The sequence below is a fragment of the Pristiophorus japonicus genome, chromosome 2 (genome assembly GCF_044704955.1).
Source record: "Pristiophorus japonicus isolate sPriJap1 chromosome 2, sPriJap1.hap1, whole genome shotgun sequence".
Lineage (NCBI taxonomy): Eukaryota > Metazoa > Chordata > Chondrichthyes > Pristiophoridae > Pristiophorus > Pristiophorus japonicus.
The window spans coordinates 5,756,634-5,776,347 of NC_091978.1; the positions used below are offsets into that span (position 1 = coordinate 5,756,634).

Sequence of the window (19,714 nt, forward strand, 5' to 3'; positions counted from 1 at the left end):
CAAATACATTACAGGAGGAAACTTCTTTACCCAGAGAGCGGTGAGAATGTGGAACTCACTGCCACAGGGAGTGGTTGAGGCAAATATTATGGATGCATTTAAGGGGAATGTGGATAAACACATGAATAGAGGGTTATGCCAATAGGCTGAGATAAAGAGGGGTGGGAGGAACATAAACAGCAGCACAGACCTGTTGGGCTGAATGGCCCGTTTCTGAGCAGATTCTATGTAAACACACACACACACGTGGGCACACACACAGAGGCAGTCCCTCGGAATCGAGGAAGACTTGCTTCCAATCTTAATATGAGTCCTTTGGTGGCTGAACAATCCAATACGGGAATTACAGTCTCTGTCACAGGTGGGACAGACAGTGGTTGAGGGAAGGAGTGGGTGGGACTGGTTTGCCGCACGCTCCTTCCGCTGCCTGCGCTTGGTTTCTGCATGCTCTCGGCGACGAGACTCGAGGTGCTCAGCGCCCTCCCGGATGTACTTCCTCCACTTAGGTCGGTCTTTGGCCAGGGACTCCCAGGTGTCGGTGGGGATGTTGCACTTTATCAGGGAAGCTTTGAGGGTGTCCACACACACACACACAATCGTGGGTATACACACGGTCCAGTCGGTGAGCAGTTGTCAGGAGCAGGAAACCCTGGCTGATTTCCCCTATCAGACCGGGGGCAACGGGAGCAGCTGAGATCAGAGAGGGAGGTTAAGGGTTTTCTGCTCCATCGTTCACACTGAGCTCTGGAGGGCTCAGAATAGGTTCATCGAATCTTACCACACAGGAAGTGGCCATTCAGCCCAACGTGCCTGTGCCAGCTCTGTGACAGAGCGATCCAATCAGTCCCAGTTCCCCTGTCCTTTCCCCACAGCCCTGTACATTTCAACACCAAGTATTTATCCAATTCCCATTTGAAAGTTACTATTGAATCTGCTCCCACCGCCCTTTCAGGCAGCGCGTTCCTGATCGAAACAACTCGCTGCTTAAACATCCGCGTCTTCGCCCTGGTTATTTTGCCAATGATATTAAATCTGTGTCCTCCTGCCCGTGGAAACAATTTTTCCTTATTTACTCTATCAAAACCCTTCATGATTGATTTTGAACGCCTCTATTAATATATCTTGTCAAAGCGCCAGTTCCGTGTGTGTTGCCGGGCGTCTGTCTGCTCCCATTCATTCTGGAGCCGGCCTGGTCTGCATCCCCACCTGCTGGGGCCATACTGAATTACACCCATACAATGCAGCAGTGCAGAGCGGGGACCCCTCGAACCCCGAGAGCTGCCCAATTTAATCCCACACCCCAGCTTTCCCCTCATAACCCTGCAAATCAGTCCTCTTTAACCACATGGCCGATCGCCCGTTGAAGGTTGCTATGGAATGTGATTCCACCACCCTGGCAGGTAGTACGTTCCAGATCACAACCCTCTCTGCGAAAAACCATTCCCAGAATTTCTGCTCTCATGTTGCCAATTATTTTTAGTCTATTTTAAATCTGGCTATCCACCCACGTGCCAGAGGAAACAGTTTTTCCCTGCTTATTCGATTAAAACCCCCTCATTATTTTGAACACCTCCCTTAGGCCTCCCCTTAACGTTCTCTGCTCCAAGGAGAACAAGCCCAGCTTCTCCAGTCTATCCCCGTAACTCAAGTCCTGGTACCAGACTGATAAATCTCCTCTGCACCCCCTCCAAGTTTTACCATTCAGCCCCTCCCTCGAGCCTGTTACACAGGAACAGGAGCAGGCCATTCAGCCCCTCGAGCCTGTTACACAGGAACAGGAGCAGGCCATTCAGCCCCTCGAGCCTGTTACACAGGAACAGGAGGAGGCCATTCAGCCCCTCGAGTCTGTTACACAGGAACAGGAGGAGGCCATTCAGCCCCTCGAGCCTGTTACACAGGAACAGGAGGAGGCCATTCAGCCCCTCGAGTCTGTTACACAGGAACAGGAGGAGGCCATTCAGCCCCTCGAGTCTGTTACACAGGAACAGAAAGGTCCGGGGGGGGGGGGGGTGGGAGAGCAAGGAAAGGTCGGAGGGGGGGGCGGGGGGAGGATCGGTGGAGGTGGGGATACGGGGACCCACACTGCAAACACCTGGCCCCATGAGACACACAGTTACAGCACATTTCATTTTATTATAAAACACAATACCGAGACGTTAGAGCCCCGCAGGCCCTTCTTATACATGGTCTTAGTGCCTGTTGCCCTTGAAGATCGAGCGGTCACATAATTGTACTGTACAGTCCAGTGCATTAAAATAATGGGACTCAAGCCTTGATCAGAGTGCAGCGATAACACTTCCCTCCTCTCCCACCCTTAACCCCCTCCCCTCCCCCACCCCTCACCCCTCTCTCCCCACACCCCACCCTTCTCTCCCCACGCAAAATTAATAGTAAATGAAAATTATATCCAAACATTCAGGGCCCAGCTCATGATTACTGCCCCGAAGGTTATAAAGTACAAGTGGCCGGGCGTGTAGAGTTGTGGGGCGAGTTCTGCCCCGATCCCAGAGGTCACTCGTTACCCCACAATCCCCCGTCACTCGGCGGTCTCGGGGACAATGTTGATCATTAGCTCCTCGCTGCCTCTCTGTACGACCACAGTCAGTGAGGTCTCCCGGTGAACCGCTCGGTAAACATCCTCCGCCGTCTTCACCGTCTGCCCGTTTATCTCCAGCACGATGTCTCCCGGTCTCACACCGGCTCTGTGACCAGAGGGACCAGAGGGAATGGGTGAGAGGACGTGACAGAGAGCCAGACAGACACAGAGAGAGAGCCAGACAGACACAGAGAGAGAGCCAGACAGACACAGAGAGAGAGCCAGACAGACACAGAGAGAGAGCCAGACAGACACAGAGAGAGAGCCAGACAGACACAGAGAGAGAGCCAGACAGACACAGAGAGAGAGCCAGACAGACAGAGAGAGAGAGCCAGACAGACACAGAGAGAGAGCCAGACAGACACAGAGAGAGAGCCAGATAGACACAGAGAGCGAGACAGACAGACACAGAGAGCGAGACAGACAGACACAGAGAGCGAGACAGACACAGAGAGCGAGACAGACACAGAGAGCGAGACAGACACAGAGAGCGAGACAGACACAGACAGAGACAGAGAGAGTCCCACGAACTCCATCTCCCGTTCCATGCCCCGCTCCCACCCTGTTACTCACAGATACGCGGGTGACCCCGTGATGACCTTGTGGATCAGGACTCCGCAGGAAACTTTGGGGAACCTGGGATCTCGCAGCTTCAGCTCACGGAGGATCCTGGAAAAGTGATCAGTACAAACGGTCACAGCTTCCGGGACCATCGATACCCCAACTATCGACCCCCCCCCCCCTCACTGCCGCCCTTCCTTCCTCCCCCCCATCCCCTTTTCAGAATGGCAGGCAGTGACTAGTGGGGTACCGCAAGGTTCTGTGCTGGGGCCCCAGCTGTTTACATTGTACATTAATGATTTAGACGAGGGGATTAAATGTAGTATCTCCAAATTTGCGGATGACACCAAGTTGGGTGGCAGTGTGAGCTGCGAGGAGGATGCTATGAGGCTGCAGAGTGACTTGGATAGGTTAGGTGAGTGGGCAAATGCATGGCAAATGAAGTATAATGTGGATAAATGTGAGGTTATCCACTTTGGTGGTAAAAACAGAGACAGACTATTATCTGAATGGTGACAGATTAGGAAAAGGGGAGGTGCAACGAGACCTGGGTGTCATGGTACATCAGTCATTGAAGGTTGGCATGCAGGTACAGCAGGCGGTTAAGAAAGCAAATGGCATGTTGGCCTTCATAGCGAGGGGATTTGAGTACAGGGGCAGGGAGGTGTTGCTACAGTTGTACAGGGCCTTGGTGAGGCCACACCTGGAGTATTGTGTACAGTTTTGGTCTCCTAACTTGAGGAAGGACATTTTTGCTATTGAGGGAGTGCAGCGAAGGTTCACCAGACTGATTCCCGGGATGGCGGGACTGACCTATCAAGAAAGACTGGATCAACTGGGCTTGTATTCACTGGAGTTCAGAAGAATGAGAGGGGACCTCATAGAAACGTTTAAAATTCTGATGGGTTCAGACAGGTTAGATGCAGGAAGAATGTTCCCAATGTTGGGGAAGTCCAGAACCAGGGGTCACAGTCTGAGGATAAGGGGTAAGCCATTTAGGATCGAGATGAGGAGGAACTTCTTCACCCAGAGAGTGGTGAACCTGTGGAATTCTCTACCACAGAAAGTTGTTGAGGCCAATTCACTAAATATATTCAAAAAGGAGCTAGATGAAGTCCTTACTACTAGGGGGATCAAGGGGTATGGCGAGAAAGCAGGAATGGAGTACTGAAGTTTCATGTTCAGCCATGAACTCATTGAGTGGAGGTGCAGGCTAGAAGGGCCGAATGGCCTACTCCTGCACCTATTTTCTATGTTTTTCTATGTTTCCCCTTCCCCCCACCCCCTTCCTTCCCCTTCCCCCATCCCCTTACACCCACACCCTGGGCCCTACACAGAGGGCCGAGGGTCACAATCCCCGGGGCCCCACACACCGAGGGGCGAGGGTGTATTGCGGACTTACTGAGGGGTGAGGGTCAGCATCATGACCCCAATATATCGGCGCTTTTCGTTGGTCCCAAACCAGGATTCTGCAACAAAAAAAGGAAACAGAAATGATCAGAGGCGGTGCGGGAATGTGTCGCTGAGACCAGAGATCATCGCTCAATCACATTGCTCACAATCAACGTTCCCCTGAAGCTGAGCAGCTGAACGGTCGTCCAGGGAACCCACGCAGCTCGCTTTTAAGTCAGCTGTGGCTCAGTGGGCAGCACACTCGCCTCCGAGTCAGATGGTTCTTGGTTCAAGTCCCACTCCAGGGACTTGAGCACAAAAATCCAGGCCGACGCTCCCACTGTCGGAGGTGCCGTCTTTCGGATGAGACGTTAAACCGAGGCCCCGTCTGCTCTCTCAGGTGGATGTAAAAGATCCCACGGCACTATTTCAAAGGAGAGCAGGGGAGTGCTCCCCGGTGTCCTGGGGCCAATATTTATCCCTCAATCAACATAACTAAAACATTATCTGGGTCATTATCACATTGCTGTTTGTGGGAGCTTGCTGTGCGCAAATTGGCTGCTGCGTTTCCCACATTACAACAGTGACTACACTCCAAAAGTACTTCATTGGCTGTAGAGCACTTTCAGACGTCGCGTGATATTGAAAGGCACTATATAAATCCAAGTTTTTCTTTCAATTTAAAAACTCCGCATGTACTGTATTTTGATTGGATGGTGCAACCTCTTAAAGGGGTCGCGCGGTCTCCAAAAAAAATGAATGAGCACATTGTTCACCACCTCTGATCATGAAGCAGCCTGCGCCAGCTTACAACAGGACCTGGATAACATCCGGACTCCGTCAGTGAATTCTACAGCCTCTCAACCGACTCCTCAAACCACTGCAAACAGTCTGCCTCTATCCATGCTGTTCCGCCCCTTCATAATGTAAAACACCTCCATCAAATATATATATATATAAATAATGGAATCTTCTCTGTTCTAATGATAACAGCCCCAATTTGTCCAAATCTCCCTCCGGATTTATATTTTCTCATTCCTGGCAGCATCCTAGTGAATTTATTCTGCACACTTGCCGAAACCTCAGGAGTTGCTGGATCAAAGACCCAGGTCCATTTCGTTCACCTTCTCCCATCCTGGTACTCACACGATACAACCATAATGGAGTTTCGGATGAGACTCCGTCTGCTCGCTCAGGCGGACTTCAATGGGGGTTGAACTATGAGGAAAGGTCGAGTAGGTTGGGCCTCTACTCATTGGAATTCAGAAGAATGAGAGGTGATCTTATCAAAACGTATAAGATTATGAGGGGCTTGACAAGGTGGATGCAGAGAGGATGTTTCCACTGATGGGGGAGACTAGAACTAAGGGGCATAATCTTAGAATAAGGAGCCGCCCATTTAAAACTGAGATGAGGAGGAATTTCTTCTCTGAGGGTTGTAAATCTGTGGAATTCGCTGCCTCAGAGAGCTGTGGAAGCCGGGACATTGAATAAATTTAAGACAGAGATAGACAGTTTCTTAACCGATAAGGGAATAAGGGGTTATGGGGAGCGGGCAGGGAAGTGGACCCGAGTCCATGATCAGATCAGCACAATCATATTAAATGGCGGAGCAGGCTCGAGGGGCCGTATGGCCTACTCCTGCTCCTATTTCTTATGTTCTTATGTTCTAAAGGATCCCATGGCCAGTATTGGAAGAAGCACAGGGGAGTTATCCCCGATGTCCTGGGCCAATATTTATCCCTCAATCAACAATTATCTCAATGTTGTTTGTGGAAGCTTGCTGTGCGCAAATTGGCTGCCGCGTTTCCCATATTACAACAGTGACTACACTCCAAAAGTACTTCATTGGCTGTAAAGTGCTTTGGCACGTCCTGACATTGTGAAAGGCGCTATAGAAATGCAAGTCTTTCTTTCTTTTGTCGATTCAGGGTGATCAATGGCAGATGATGAACTAGAGGGCGGTCCTTTTCCGTCCCGTGATTCCAACGTCACGACCTCCGACCCCACGCGGTCACTCACTTTTGTTCTGTGCGGCCTGCACGAGGAATTGCCGTACGCGGTCGGACGGGATGGCGAAGGAGATTCCGGACGTCACCTTCATGGTGTTGATCCCAATCACCTCACCGTCCTGTTCACAGCAGAGAGGGGAGATTGGTGCAGCAGTAAGGGTACAGCCCCGACCCCAGCCAGGCTCCGCCTCCCATCTCACTCCGCCCCCAGCCAGGCTCCACCTCCCATCTCACCCTGTCCCAGCCAGGCTCCGCCTCCCATCTCACCCCACCCCCAGCCAGGCTCCGCCTCCCATCTCACCCCGCCCCCAGCCTGGCTCCACCTCCCATCTGACCCCGCCCCCAGCCAGGCTCCACCTCCCATCTCACTCTGCCCCCAGCCAGGCTCCGCCTCCCATCTCACCCCACCCCCAGCCAGGCTCCCCTCCCATCTCACCCCACCCCCAGCCAGGCTCCGCCTCCCATCTCACCCCGCCCCCAGCCAGGCTCCCTCTCCCACCACAGCCCATTCCAAGCCAGGATCCGCCTCCCACCTCTCACTGGCCCCGGCCGGGCTCCGCCCCCCCAGACGGGGCAAGGGCAGGGCAAGGGAGGGACAGACCGGGGGAGGCGGGGAGAGGGAGGGACGGACCGAGGGAGGGAGGGAGATGGGGAGGGGAGAAACCGAGGGAGGCGGGGCGCCGAGGAGCGGGGGGGGACCGAGGGAGGCGGGGCGCCGAGATGACGGGACACCGGGGCGCAGAGGGGACACCGAGGGAGGCAGGGCGCCGAGGCTGGGGGGGGGGGGGGGGGGGGGAGAACCGGGGGAGGCCGAGGGGGGAGACAGAGGGAGGCGGGGACCGAGGGAGGCGGGGGGCCAAGGAGGACTAAATCCTTTTGATGAATTTCTAATTTTAAGATGGTTGAGTCTCCCAGCTCTAACACTCAGTTGTGGGGAGGGAGGTGTTTGCAGTTCCCTGCGGTGCCAGTAGATGGCCCCGTGAGCAGGAAGATGGGACAACACTGACACCTAGTGCTGGACACTGGCATAGCATGGCACTGCAAGTGTAACGCGGAAACTCACTGATTGCTCGCTCAGTAACTCGCTCCCTGGGGCGAGGGAGACTAAAATAGAGAGAAAAATACACTTACCAAGTTGACAAGTGGGCCTCCAGAGTTTCCAAACTAGAGGAAAGGGAAAGAGAAAGGGAATGAGTTTTAAAAAATGATAGTGAAATGTAAATAGGCAAATTGTCTCTCTCTGTGTGACTATTGTAAATTGCCGAGCCCCTCATCACTGACTCCCCAACTAGAGGAAACAGGCTCTCCCTATTCTTGAAAAGAGAAGGTTGAGGGGTGTCCTCATATAGATCTTGTTTTGATAGAGTGGATACAGAGAGAGGCCATCAATATAAGATAGTCACCAAGAAATCCAAGAGGGAATTGAGGAGAAACTTCTTTACCCAGAGAGTGGTGAGAATGTGGAACTCGCTGCCACAGGGAGTGATTGAGGCGAATAGTATCGATGTGTTTAAGGGGAGGCTGGACAAACAAATGGGGGAGAAAGGAATAGAGGGTTATGCTGACAGATTTAGACGAGGAAAGACGGGAGGAGGCTCGAGTGGAGTATAAACGCTGGCACGGACTGGTTGGGCCGAATGGCCTGTTCCTGGGCTGCAGATTCTGTAACTCGATATAATGGGCCTCCTGAAACTACACACAGGACGGTAACTGTGGCCCAGCATTGGTTTATATACATTAATCATGACTTCCTTACTCTTGTAGTCTAGGCCCCTGAAACAGTCCATCTCCGGCTGATAGCAGATGTCAGGGTGAAGTGCTCCAGGTACAACATGGTTCTTCCTTGGCACGGAAGCACTTTGGGACATCCAGAGGTCATAAAAGACTTTAAATAAATCTAAATTCTTTCTTTTGTTTATCCCCCGCTGTAAGTCAATTTCCTTTCTCTCTTTTCTGTCCTTGACTTCAGGAGGTACACAGCTCCCGCGATCTGCCACGGATATTCTATCACTTCTCTCGACAGTGCATCTCTCTCTCTCACAATCTGATCACACTAGCCCATTTGTCCTCTCCTCGACTTTTGGGCACTGAGCGATAGCCATTCAGCCCTTGTAGTCTATTTCACAGTAACAGAAGGCCATTCAGCCCCTCAAGCCTGTTACACAGGAACAGGAGGAGGCCGTTCAGCCCCTCGAGTCTGTTACACAGGAACAGGAGGAGGTCATTCAGTCCCTCGAGCCTGTTACACAGGAACAGGAGAAGGCCATTCAGCCCCTCGAGCCTGTTACACAGGAACAGGAGGAGGCCATTCAGCCCCTCGAGCCTGTTACACAGGAACAGGAGGAGGCCATTCAGCCCCTCGAGCCTGTTACACAGGAACAGGAGCAGGCCATTCAGCCCCTCGAGCCTGTTACACAGGAACAGGAGGAGGCCCAATCAGCTCCCTGAATTAGATCATGGCTATTCTATACTTCAACTTCCTGTGCCTTGGTTCTGTATCCCTCAATAATCTTACTTACAAAAATCTCAGTCTGGAAAACTCCAATATGGGAACGGCAGCACAGTAGTTATGTTACTGGACCAATAATCCAGAGGCCTGGACTAATGAACCGGAGACGAGAGTTCAAATCCCACGGCAGCTGAGGAATTTAAATTCAGTTAAATAGAAAAATCTGGAATTTTAAAAAGCAGTAGCAGTATCAGTAATGGTGACCATTAAACTACTGGATTGTTGTAACAACCCATCTGGTTCACTAATGGCCTTTAGGTAAGAAAATCTGCCGTCCTTACCACAGTGGCTCAGTGGGTAGCACTCTATTTCTCTCTCTCTCGCCTCTGAGTCCGAAGGTTGTGGGTTCAAATCCCACTCCAGGGACTTGAGCCCATATTCTAGGCTGAAACTCCCAGTGTAGTGCTGAGGGAGTGCTGCACTGTCGGAGGGGCAGTGCTGAGGGAGCGCTGCACTGTCGGAGGGGCCGTCTTTCGGATGAGACGTTTATCCGAGGCCCCGTCTGCTCTCTCAGCTGGATGTAAAAGATCTCATAGCATTATTTTGTAGAAGAGCAGGGGAGTTATCGCCGATGTCCTGGGGCCAATATTTATCCCTCAATCAACATCACAAAAACAGATTATCTGGTCATTATCACATTGCTGTTTGTGGAAGCTTGCTGTGCTCAATTTGGCTGCCCGCTTCCCACATTACAACAGTGACTACACTCCAAAATGTACTTCATTGGCTGTAAAGTGCTTTGAGATGTCCGGTGGTTGTGAATGGCGCTATATAAATGCAAGTCTTTCTTTCTTTCAAGTCTCTCGAGTGGGACTTGAACCCACGACCTTCTGTCTCAGAGGGAGGGTGCTGCTCACTGAAGATTCAGCACAAACCCAGATCTTGCCTGTGGGCCCGAGTACCACAGAGGCAGGGCATTGATACATGCACTAGCATGGAGGCCCAGCTGGTTATTGATGTCAACTCCATGCTGGAGTGTGGGATTTAAGTGCACGAAGCAAATGGCATGTTGGCCTTCATAGCGAGAGGATTTGAGTACAGGAACAGGGAGGTCTTACTGCAGTTGTACAGGGCCTTGGTGAAGCCACACACCTGGAGTATTGTGTACAGTTTTGGTCTCCTAATCTGAGGAAGGACATGCTTGCTATTGAGGGAGTGCAGCGAAGGTTCACCAGACTGATTCCCGGGATGGCAGGACTGACATATGAAGAAAGACTGGATCAACTAGGCTTATATTCACTGGAATTTAGATGAATGAGAGGGGATCTCATAGAAACATAGAATTCTGACGGGACTGGACAGGTTAGATGCAGGAAGAATGTTCCCGATGTTGGGGAAGTCCAGAACCAGGGATCATAGCCTAAGGATAATGGGTAGGCCATTTAGGACCGAGATGAGGAGAAACTTCTTCACTCAGAGAGATGTTAACCTGTGGCATTATTTACCACAGAAAGTTGTTGAGGCCAATTCGTTGGATATATTCAAAAGGGAGTTAGATATGGCCCTTACGGCTAAAGGGATCAAGGGGTGTGGAGAGAAAGCAGGAATGGGTTTACTGAAGTTGCATGATCAACCATGATCATATTGAATGGCGGTGCAGGCTCGAAGGGCCGAATGGCCTACTCCTGCACCCATTTTCTGTTTCTACCCCATGGTCAATTTTCCCACTGCCCAAAGCACTTTAGATTGAGGGCAGTGGCCCCCAGTACACCAGTGTGACATAAGAATACAAGAAATAGAAACACTCCACTTTCCTGCGTTGTCCCCATATCCCTCGATTCCAAAAATCTATGGATCTCAGCCTTGAATATACTCAACGACTGAGCATCCATAGCTCTCTGGGGCAGACAATTCCAAAGATTCATAACCCTCAGAAGAAATTCCTCCCCAATCTCAGTCCTAAATGGCCGACCCCTTATTCTGAGACTGTGACCCCTGGTTCTAGACTCTCCAGACCGTGGGCCAACATCCTCCCTGTATCTGACCCTGTCAATCCCCCTCAGAATCTGGTATGTTTCAATGAGAACCCCTCTCAAAACTCTAAGCTCCACAGACTATTGGCCTTGATGCCCTTCACCTCCCACACGCTCACAGTGAGACCACTGATCCAGTGATAGCTGCGCCAGGTATCTCCCGTCACTCCAGCCCCACCAGGCAGTGGGTTGAAGTTTCCCTTTGCCGACAGCGAACCATTTTCTGGGAAATTTCTCCTTTGAAGCTGCGATGTAAATTTCCCCACAGCAATCTAATTTTTTTTAAAAAAGTCATGAAATAAACAGCTGGTGTCAGTAAAAGTGACCTTGAAGCAGTCGGATGGGTTCACTAATGTCCTTTAGGGAAGGAAACTTGCCACCCTTACCCGGTCTGGGCCTATATGTGACTCCATAAGAACATAAGAAATAGGAGCAGGAGTAGCCCATACGGCCCCTCGAGCCTGCTCCGCCATTAAATACGATCATGGCTGATCCGATCATGGACTCAGGTCCACTTCCCCGACCGCTCCCCTTATCGGTTAAGAAACTGTCTATTTCTGTCTTAAATTTATTCAATGACCCAGCTTCCACAGCTCTCTGAGGCAGTGAATTCCACAGATTTACAACCCTCAGAGAGGAAATTCCTTCTCATCTCAGTTTTAAATGGGCAGCCCCTTATTCTAAGATTATGTCCCCTAGTTCTAGTCTCCCCCATCAGTGGAAACATCCTCTCTGCATCCACCCTGTCAAGCCCCCTCATAATCTGATACGTTTCGATAAGATCACCTCTCATTCTTCTGAATTCCAGACTCAACAATGTGGTTGACTCTCAACTTAAAAAAAAATTCATTCCTGGGATGTGGGAGTTGCTGGCAAAGCTGGTATTTTTTGCCCATCCCTAATTGCCCTTGAGAAGGTGGTGGTGAGCCGCCTTCTTGAACCGCTGCAGTCCGTGTGGTGAAGGTGCTCCCACAGTGCTGTTAGGGAGGGAGTTCCAGGATTGTGACCCAGCGACGATGAAGGAACGGCCGATATATTTCCAAGTCAGGATGGTGTGTGACTTGGGAGGCAGGAAAGTGGAGTTGAGGTCAAAGATCAGCCATGATGTTATTGAACGGCAGAGCAGGCTCGAGGGGCCGTGTAAACAAAGGCAAGAAACAAAAAGGGCCACACTATATCATAATTCTAAAAGGACAAAGGCTTTGTGTATTAATGCAAGGACTATCCGTAATAAGGTGGATGAATTAACTGTGCAAATAGATGTTAACAAATATGATGTGATTGGGATTAGAGAGACATGGCTCCAGGATGATCAGGGCTGGGAACTCAACATCCATGAGTATTCAACATTCAGGAAAGATAGAATAAAAAGGAAAAGGAGGTGGGGTAGCATTGCTGGTTAAAGAGGAGATTAATGCAATAGTTAGGAAGGACATTAGCTTGGATGATGTGGAATCTATATGGGTAGATCTGCAGAACACCAAAGGGGCAAAAAACATTAGTGGGAGTTGTGTACAGACCTCCAAACAGTAGCAGTGATGTTGGAGAGGGCATCAAATAGGAAATTAGGGGTGCATACAATAAAGGTGCAGCAGTTAGCATGGGTGACATTAATATGCATATAGATTGGGCTAACCAAACTGGAAGCAATACGGTTGGGGAGGATTCCTGGAGTGCATAAGGGATGGTTTTCTAGACCAATATGTCGAGGAACCAACTAGGGGGGAGGCCATCTTAGACTGGGTGTTGTGTAATGAGAGAGGATTAATTAGCAATCTCGTTGTGCGAGGCCCCTTGGGTAAGAGTGACCATAATATGGTGGAATTCTAAATTCGGATGGAGAATAAAACAGTTAATTCAGAGACCATGGTCCAGAACTTAAAGAAGGGTAACTTTGAAGGTACGAGGCATGAATTGGCTCGGATAGATTGGCGAATGATACTTAAGGGGTTGACTGTGGATGGGCAATGGCAGACATTTAGAGACCACATGGATGAACTACAACAACTGTACATCCCTGTCTGGCGTAAAATAAAAAAGGGAAGGTGGCTCAACCATGGCTATCAAGGGAAATCAGGGATAATATTAAAGCCAAGGAAGTGGCATACAAATTGGCCAGAAATAGCAGTGAACCCGGGGACAGGGAGAAATTTAGAACTCAGCAGAGGAGGACAAAGGGTTTGATTAGGGCAGGGAAAATAAGAGTACGAGAGGAAGCTTGCAGAGAACATTAAGACGGACTGCAAAAGTTTCTATCGATATGTAAAGAGAAAAAGACAAACATAGGTCCCCTGCAGTCAGAATCAGGGGAAGTCATAACAGGGAACAAAGAAATGGCAGACCAATTGAACAAGTACTTTGGTTTGGTATTCACTAAGGAGGACACAAACAACCTTCCGGATATAAAAGGGGTCAGAGGGTCTAGTAAGAAGGAGGAACTGAGGGAAATCCTCATTAGTCGGGAAAGTGTGTTGGGGAAATTGATGGGATTGAAGGCTGATAAATCCCCAGGGCCTGATGGACTGCATCCCAGAGTACTTAAGGAGGTGGCCTTGGAAATAGCAGATGCATTGAGAGTCATTTTCCAACATTCCATAGACTCTGGACCAGTTCCTATGGAGTGGAGGGTAGCCAATGTAACCCCACTTTTTAAAAAAAGAGAGAGAAAACCGGTCAGCCTGACAAGCCCAGTGATGATGGAATTAATTATTAAGGATGTCATAGCAGCACATTTGGAAAGGGGTGACATGATAGGTCCAAGTCAGCATGGATTTGTGAAAGGGAAATCATGCTTGACAAATCTTCTGGAATTTTTTGAGGATGTTTCCAGTAGAGTGGACAAGGGAGAACCAGTTGATGTGGTGTATTTGGACTTTCAGAATGCTTTCGACAAGGTCCCACACAAGAGATTAATGTGCAAAGTTAAAGCACATGGGATTGGGGGTAGTGTGCTAACGTGGATTGAGAACTGGTTGTCAGACAGGAAGCAAAGAGTAGGAGTAAATGGGTACTTTTCAGAATGGCAGGCAGTGACTAGTGGGGTACCGCAAGGTTTTGTGCTAGGGCTCCAGCTGTTTACACTGTACATTAATGATTTAGACGAGATGATTAAATGTAGTATCTCCAAATTTGCGGATGACACTAAGTTGGGTGGCAGTGTGAGCTGCGAGGAGGATGCTATGAAGCTGCAGAGTGACTTGGATAGGTTAGGTGAGTGGGCAAATGCATGGCAGATGAAGTATAATGTGGATAAATGTGAGGTTATCCACTTTGGTGGTAAAAAACAGAGAGACAGACTATTATCTGAATGGTGACAGATTAGGAAAAGGGAAGGTGCAACGAGACCTGGGTGTCATGGTACATCAGTCATTGAAGGTTGGCATGCAGGTACAGCAGGCGGTTAAGAAAGCAAATGGCATGTTGGCCTTCATAGCGAGTGGATTTGAGTACAGGGGCAGGGAGGTGTTACTACAGTTGTACAGGGCCTTGGTGAGGCCACACCTGGAGTATTGTGTACAGTTTTGGTCTCCTAACTTGAGGAAGGACATTCTTGCTATTGAGGATGTGCAGCGAAGGTTCACCAGACTGATTCCCGGGATGGCGGGACTGACATATCAAGAAAGACTGGATCAACTGCGCTTGTATTCACTGGAGTTCAGATGAATGAGAGGGGATCTTATAGAAATGTTTAAAATTCTGATGGGTTTAGACAGGTTAGATGCAGGAAGAATGTTCCCAATGTTGGGGAAGTCCAGAACCAGGGGGTCACAGACTAAGGATAAGGGGTAAGCCATTTAGGACCGAGATGCGGAGGAACTTCTTCACCCAGAGAGTGGTGAACCTGTGGAATTCTCTACCACAGAAAGTTGTTGAGGCCAATTCACTAAATATATTCAAAAAGGAGTTAGATGTAGTCCTTACTACTCGGGGGATCAAGGGGTATGGCGAGAAAGCAGGAATGAGGTACTGAAGTTGCATGTTCAGCCATGAACTCATTGAATGGCGGTGCAGGCTCGAAGGGCCGAATGGCCTACTGCTGCACCTATTTTCTATGTTTCCTGCTCTTAATTCTTGTTATGGTGTTCCCACGCGTCTGCTGCCCTTGTCCTTCTAGGTGGTAGAGTTCGTGGGTTTGGGAGGTGCTACCGAAGAAGCCTTGGAGAGTTGCTGCAGTGCATCTTGTAGATGGGCAATAAATGCCAGCCTTACCAGCGATTCTCACATCCCATAAATAAATCATATTAATGCAAGGTGCTGCTGGTTATTTGGTCGGTGTCTGTGTGCACACCGTCTCTGTACTCACGTCAATGGAGGCGTCTGTCTGGATATACTCCATGTCCGAATGGGCCATCCCCAGTTCCCGGCTCCCTCTCTGCACTGAGCTGACGATCCCGGAGGTGATGGTGTTCTGGAGGGCGAAGGGACTTCCCATAGCAACCACAAACTCTCCGTGTCTGACCTCCGACGACATGCCCAGGGGCAGCGTGGGCAGAGGCTCCTGTAGGAGCAAATAACACAGTAGCATCCTCCTAAAACAACACTGACTGTTGCCCCAAAACCACAGTGAATATCAGTACCCCACCCCATTCCCACCGAGTTTTCCCCCCCAACAATCTCCCCCTGACCTTGGGGTTGATTTTGATGGTGGCGATGTCAGCCACCTGATCAACGGCCTGAACTGCCGCCTCGTAGGTCTCTCCGTTGGCCAGCTTGACCCGCACCCACCGCTTGTTGGCCACCACGTGGGCATTGGTGACGATCAGCCCATCCTGTGTCACCGCAAAGCCAGAACCGTTGGAGATCGGCATCTCCCGGCCGCTGAACGGGTGCCTGGGGAACAAAGACACGGAGCGTGGTCGGTCACTGCCTGACGGTTAATCCCCTCCCGGTTACCGTCCACAACTAGGGGGCATTGACTCTGGATCAGGACATGGCCATGGAGGACCGAGATGAGGAAGAATTTCTTCAGAGGGTGGTGAATCTTTGGAATTCTCTGCCCCAGAGGGCTGTGGATGCCGAGTCTCTGAGTATATTCAAGACTGAGATAGATAGATTGTTGGAGTTAAGGTGAAGCAAGGTATCGGCTGGGAAATTGGAGTTGAACATGAGAACATAAGAAATAGGAGTAGGAGTCGGCCATGCAGCCCCTCGAGCCTGCTCCACCATTCAATAAGATCATGGCTGATCTTCTACCTTAACTCCACTTCCCTGCACTGTCCCCATATCCTTGATTCCCTTAATATCCAAAAATCTATTGATCTCAGCCTTGAATATACTCAACGAATGAGCCCCACAGCCCTCTGGGGCAGAGAATTCCAAAGATTCACCACCCTCTGAGTGAAGAAATTTCTCCTCATCTCAGTCCTAAATGGCCGACCCCATATTCTGAGACTGTGACCCCTGGTTCTAGACCCCCCCAGCCCGGGGGAAACATCCTCCCTGCATCTACCCTGTCAAGCTCTGTAAGAATTTTGTATGTTTCAATCTAAACTCTAGAGAATATAGGGCTAGTCTGCTCAATCTCTCCTTATAGGACAATCACCCCATCCCAGGAATCAGTCTGGTGAACCTTCGTTGCACTCCCTCAATGGCAAGTATATCCTTCCTTAGGTAAGGAGACCAGAACTGTACACAATACTCTCCCTCCCTCCCTCTCCCCCCCCCCCACTTACTCTCCCTCCCTCCCACTTACTCTCCCTCCCTCCGCCTCCCCCCACTCCCTCTCCCTCCCTCCCTCTTTCCCCCCCCCCCCCCACTCACTCACTCTTCCTCCCTCTTCCCCCTCCCCCTCCTCCCACTCTCTCTCCACACCCCCCCCCAATCTCCACTCACGCGCTCCACCCCCCCATTCACTCTCCCTCCCTCACTCACCCTCCCTTCTCCCCCCCCTCCCTCTTCCCCCCCACTCACTCTCCCTCCCTCCCACTCCCCCCACTCACTCGCCTTCCCTCTCCCCCCCTCACACTCATTCTCCCTCTCCCCCACCCCCTCTCCCTCCCCACTCACTCCCTCCCTTTCCACCCCCCCCTCCCTCTCCACCCCCCCCACACTCTTCTTCCCCACACTCCCACCACCCCCACTCCCCCCTCCCGCCCCACACTCTCCTCCTCCTCCTCCTCCTCCTCCTCCTCCTCTCCCGCCCCACACTCTCCTCCTCCTCCTCCTCCTCCTGCCCCACACTCTTCTTCTCCTCCTCCTCCTCCTCCCCATACTCTCTCCTTCTCCTCCTCTCCCGCCCCACACACTCTCCTCCTCCTCCTCTCCCGCCCCACACTCTCTCCTCCTTCTCCTCCCCCGCCCCACACTCTCTCCTCCTCCTCCTCCTCTCCCGCCCCACTCTCTTCTCCTCCTCCCCACACTCTCTTCTTCTCCTCCTCTTCCTCTCCCGCCCCACACACTCTCCTCCTCCTCCTCCTCCTCCTCCGTTCCACACTCTCCTCCTCCTCCTCCTCTCCCTCCCCACACTCTCCTCTTCTCCTCCTCCTCCTCCTCCTCCTCCTCTCCCGCCCCACACTCTCTTCTCCTCCTCCGCCCCACACTCTCTTCTCCTCCTCCTCCTCTCCCGCCCCACACTCTCTCTCCTCCTCCGCCCCACACTCTCTTCTCCTCCTCCGCCCCACACTCTCCTTCTCCTCCTCCGCCCCACACTCTCTTCTCCTCCTCCTCTCCCGCCCCACACTCTCTCTCCTCCTCCTCCTCCTCTCCCGCCCCACACGCTCTCTCCTCCTCCTCCTCTTCTCCCGCCCCACACTCTCTCCTCCTCCTCCTCCTCCTCCTCTCCCGCCCCACACTCTCTCTCCTCCTACTCCTCCTCCTCCTCCTCTCCTCCTCCCCACACTCTCTTCTTCTCCTCCTCCTCCTCTCCCACCCCACACTCTCTCCTCCTCCTCTCCCGCCCCACACTCTCTCCTCCTCCTCCTCTCCCGCCCCACACTCTCTCCTCCTCCTCTCCCGCTCCACACACTCTTTCTCCTCTCCCGCCCCACACACTCTCCTTCTCCTCTCCCCTCTTCCCCACACACCCTCTCTCCCCTCTTCCCCACACACCCTCTCTCTCTCTCTCTCTACACACGCACTCCCCCCCTCCCCCACACACACACACACACACACACACTCGTCCCCCCTCCCCCACACACACACACACACACACTCGTCCCCCCTCCCCCCCACACACACACTTCCCCTCCCTCCCCCCCACACACTCTCTCTCTCTCTCTCTCCCCCCTCCCCCCCACACTCTCTCTCTCTCTCTCTCTCCTCCCCCCACACACACACACTCTCCCCCCCTCCACACACACACTTTCCCACTCCCCCCCTCCACACACACCCTCTCCCCCCCCTCCACACACACACCCTCTCCCCCCCTCCACACACACACCCTCTCCCCCCCTCCACACACACACCCTCTCCCCCCCTCCACACACACACCCTCTCCCCCCCTCCACACACACACCCTCTCCCCCCCTCCACACACACACCCTCTCCCCCCCTCCACACACACACCCTCTCCCCCCCTCCACACACACACCCTCTCCCCCCCTCCACACACACACCCTCTCCCCCCCCTCCACACACACACCCTCTCCCCCCCCCTCCACACACACACCCTCTCCCCCCCTCCACACACACACCCTCTCCCCCCTCCACACACACACCCTCTCCCCCCTCCACACACACACCCTCTCCCCCCCTCCACACACACACCCTCTCCCCCCTCCACACACACACCTTCTCCCCCCCTCCACACACACACCTTCTCCCCCCCTCCACACACACACCTTCTCCCCCCTCCACACACACACCTTCTCCCCCCCTCCACACACACACCCTCTCCCCCCCCTCCACACACACACCCTCTCCCCCCCTCCACACACACACCCCTCGCCTCTCCCCCCTCCACACACACACCCTCTCCCCCCCTCCACACACACACCCTCTCCCCCCCTCCACACACACACCCTCTCCCCCCCTCCACACACACACCCTCTCCCCCCCTCCACACACACCCTCTCCCCCCCTCCACACACACCCTCTCCCCCCCTCCACACACACACCCTCTCCCCCCCTTCCACACACACACCCTCTCCCCCCTCCACACACCCCTCTCCCCTCCCCACACACACACACACTTTCCCCCCCCCCACACACTTTCCCCCTCCCCCCCCCCACACACACTTTCCCCCTCCCCCCCCCACACACACTTTCCCCCTCCCCCCCCACACACACACTTTCCCCCTCCCCCCCCCACACACACACATTCCCCCTCCCCCACACACACACATTCCCCCTCCCCCCCCACACACACACATTCCCCCTCCCCCCCCACACACACACTTTCCCCCTCCCCCCCCCCCCCACACACACACACTTTCCCCCTCCCCCCCCCCCACACACACTCTTTCCCCCTCCCCCCCCCCCCACACACACACTCTCTCTCTCTCTTTCCCCCTCCCCCCCCCCACACACACACACTCTCTCTCTCTTCCCCCCCCCCACACACACACTCTCTCTCTCTCTTCCCCCCCCCCCTACACACACACTCTCACTCTCACTCTCTCTCCCCCCCCTCACACACTCTCTCTCTCCCCCCCCCCCTCACACACACTCTCACTCTCTCTCCCCCCCTCACACACTCTCTCTCTCCCCCCCCCCCCTCACACACACTCTCACT

General features: G+C 52.5%; 1 protein-coding gene across 3 annotated transcripts in view; it reads right to left on the bottom strand.

The window, feature by feature from the left end:
* Nucleotides 1–2,113: 2,113 nt before the first annotated feature.
* The window catches only part of LOC139235608 (serine protease HTRA2, mitochondrial-like), a 60,252-nt gene continuing 42,651 nt past the window's right edge, over nt 2,114–19,714 (bottom strand). For 2 of the 3 annotated variants that reach the window (XM_070866665.1, XM_070866659.1), the window contains exons 2-7: nt 15,347–15,541; nt 7,693–7,725; nt 6,572–6,680; nt 4,560–4,626; nt 3,170–3,265; nt 2,114–2,702 (exon numbers count right to left, since the gene is read on the bottom strand). In XM_070866665.1, coding sequence (XP_070722766.1) covers nt 2,537–2,702; nt 3,170–3,265; nt 4,560–4,626; nt 6,572–6,680; nt 7,693–7,725; nt 15,347–15,514 — 639 coding nt within the window. In that variant the 5' untranslated portion in view covers nt 15,515–15,541 and the 3' untranslated portion in view covers nt 2,114–2,536. Of the gene's footprint in view, nt 2,703–3,169; nt 3,266–4,559; nt 4,627–6,571; nt 6,681–7,692; nt 7,726–15,346; nt 15,542–15,668; nt 15,874–19,714 lie in introns of all 3 variants that reach the window. The other variant, XM_070866651.1, reaches the window with a different exon arrangement.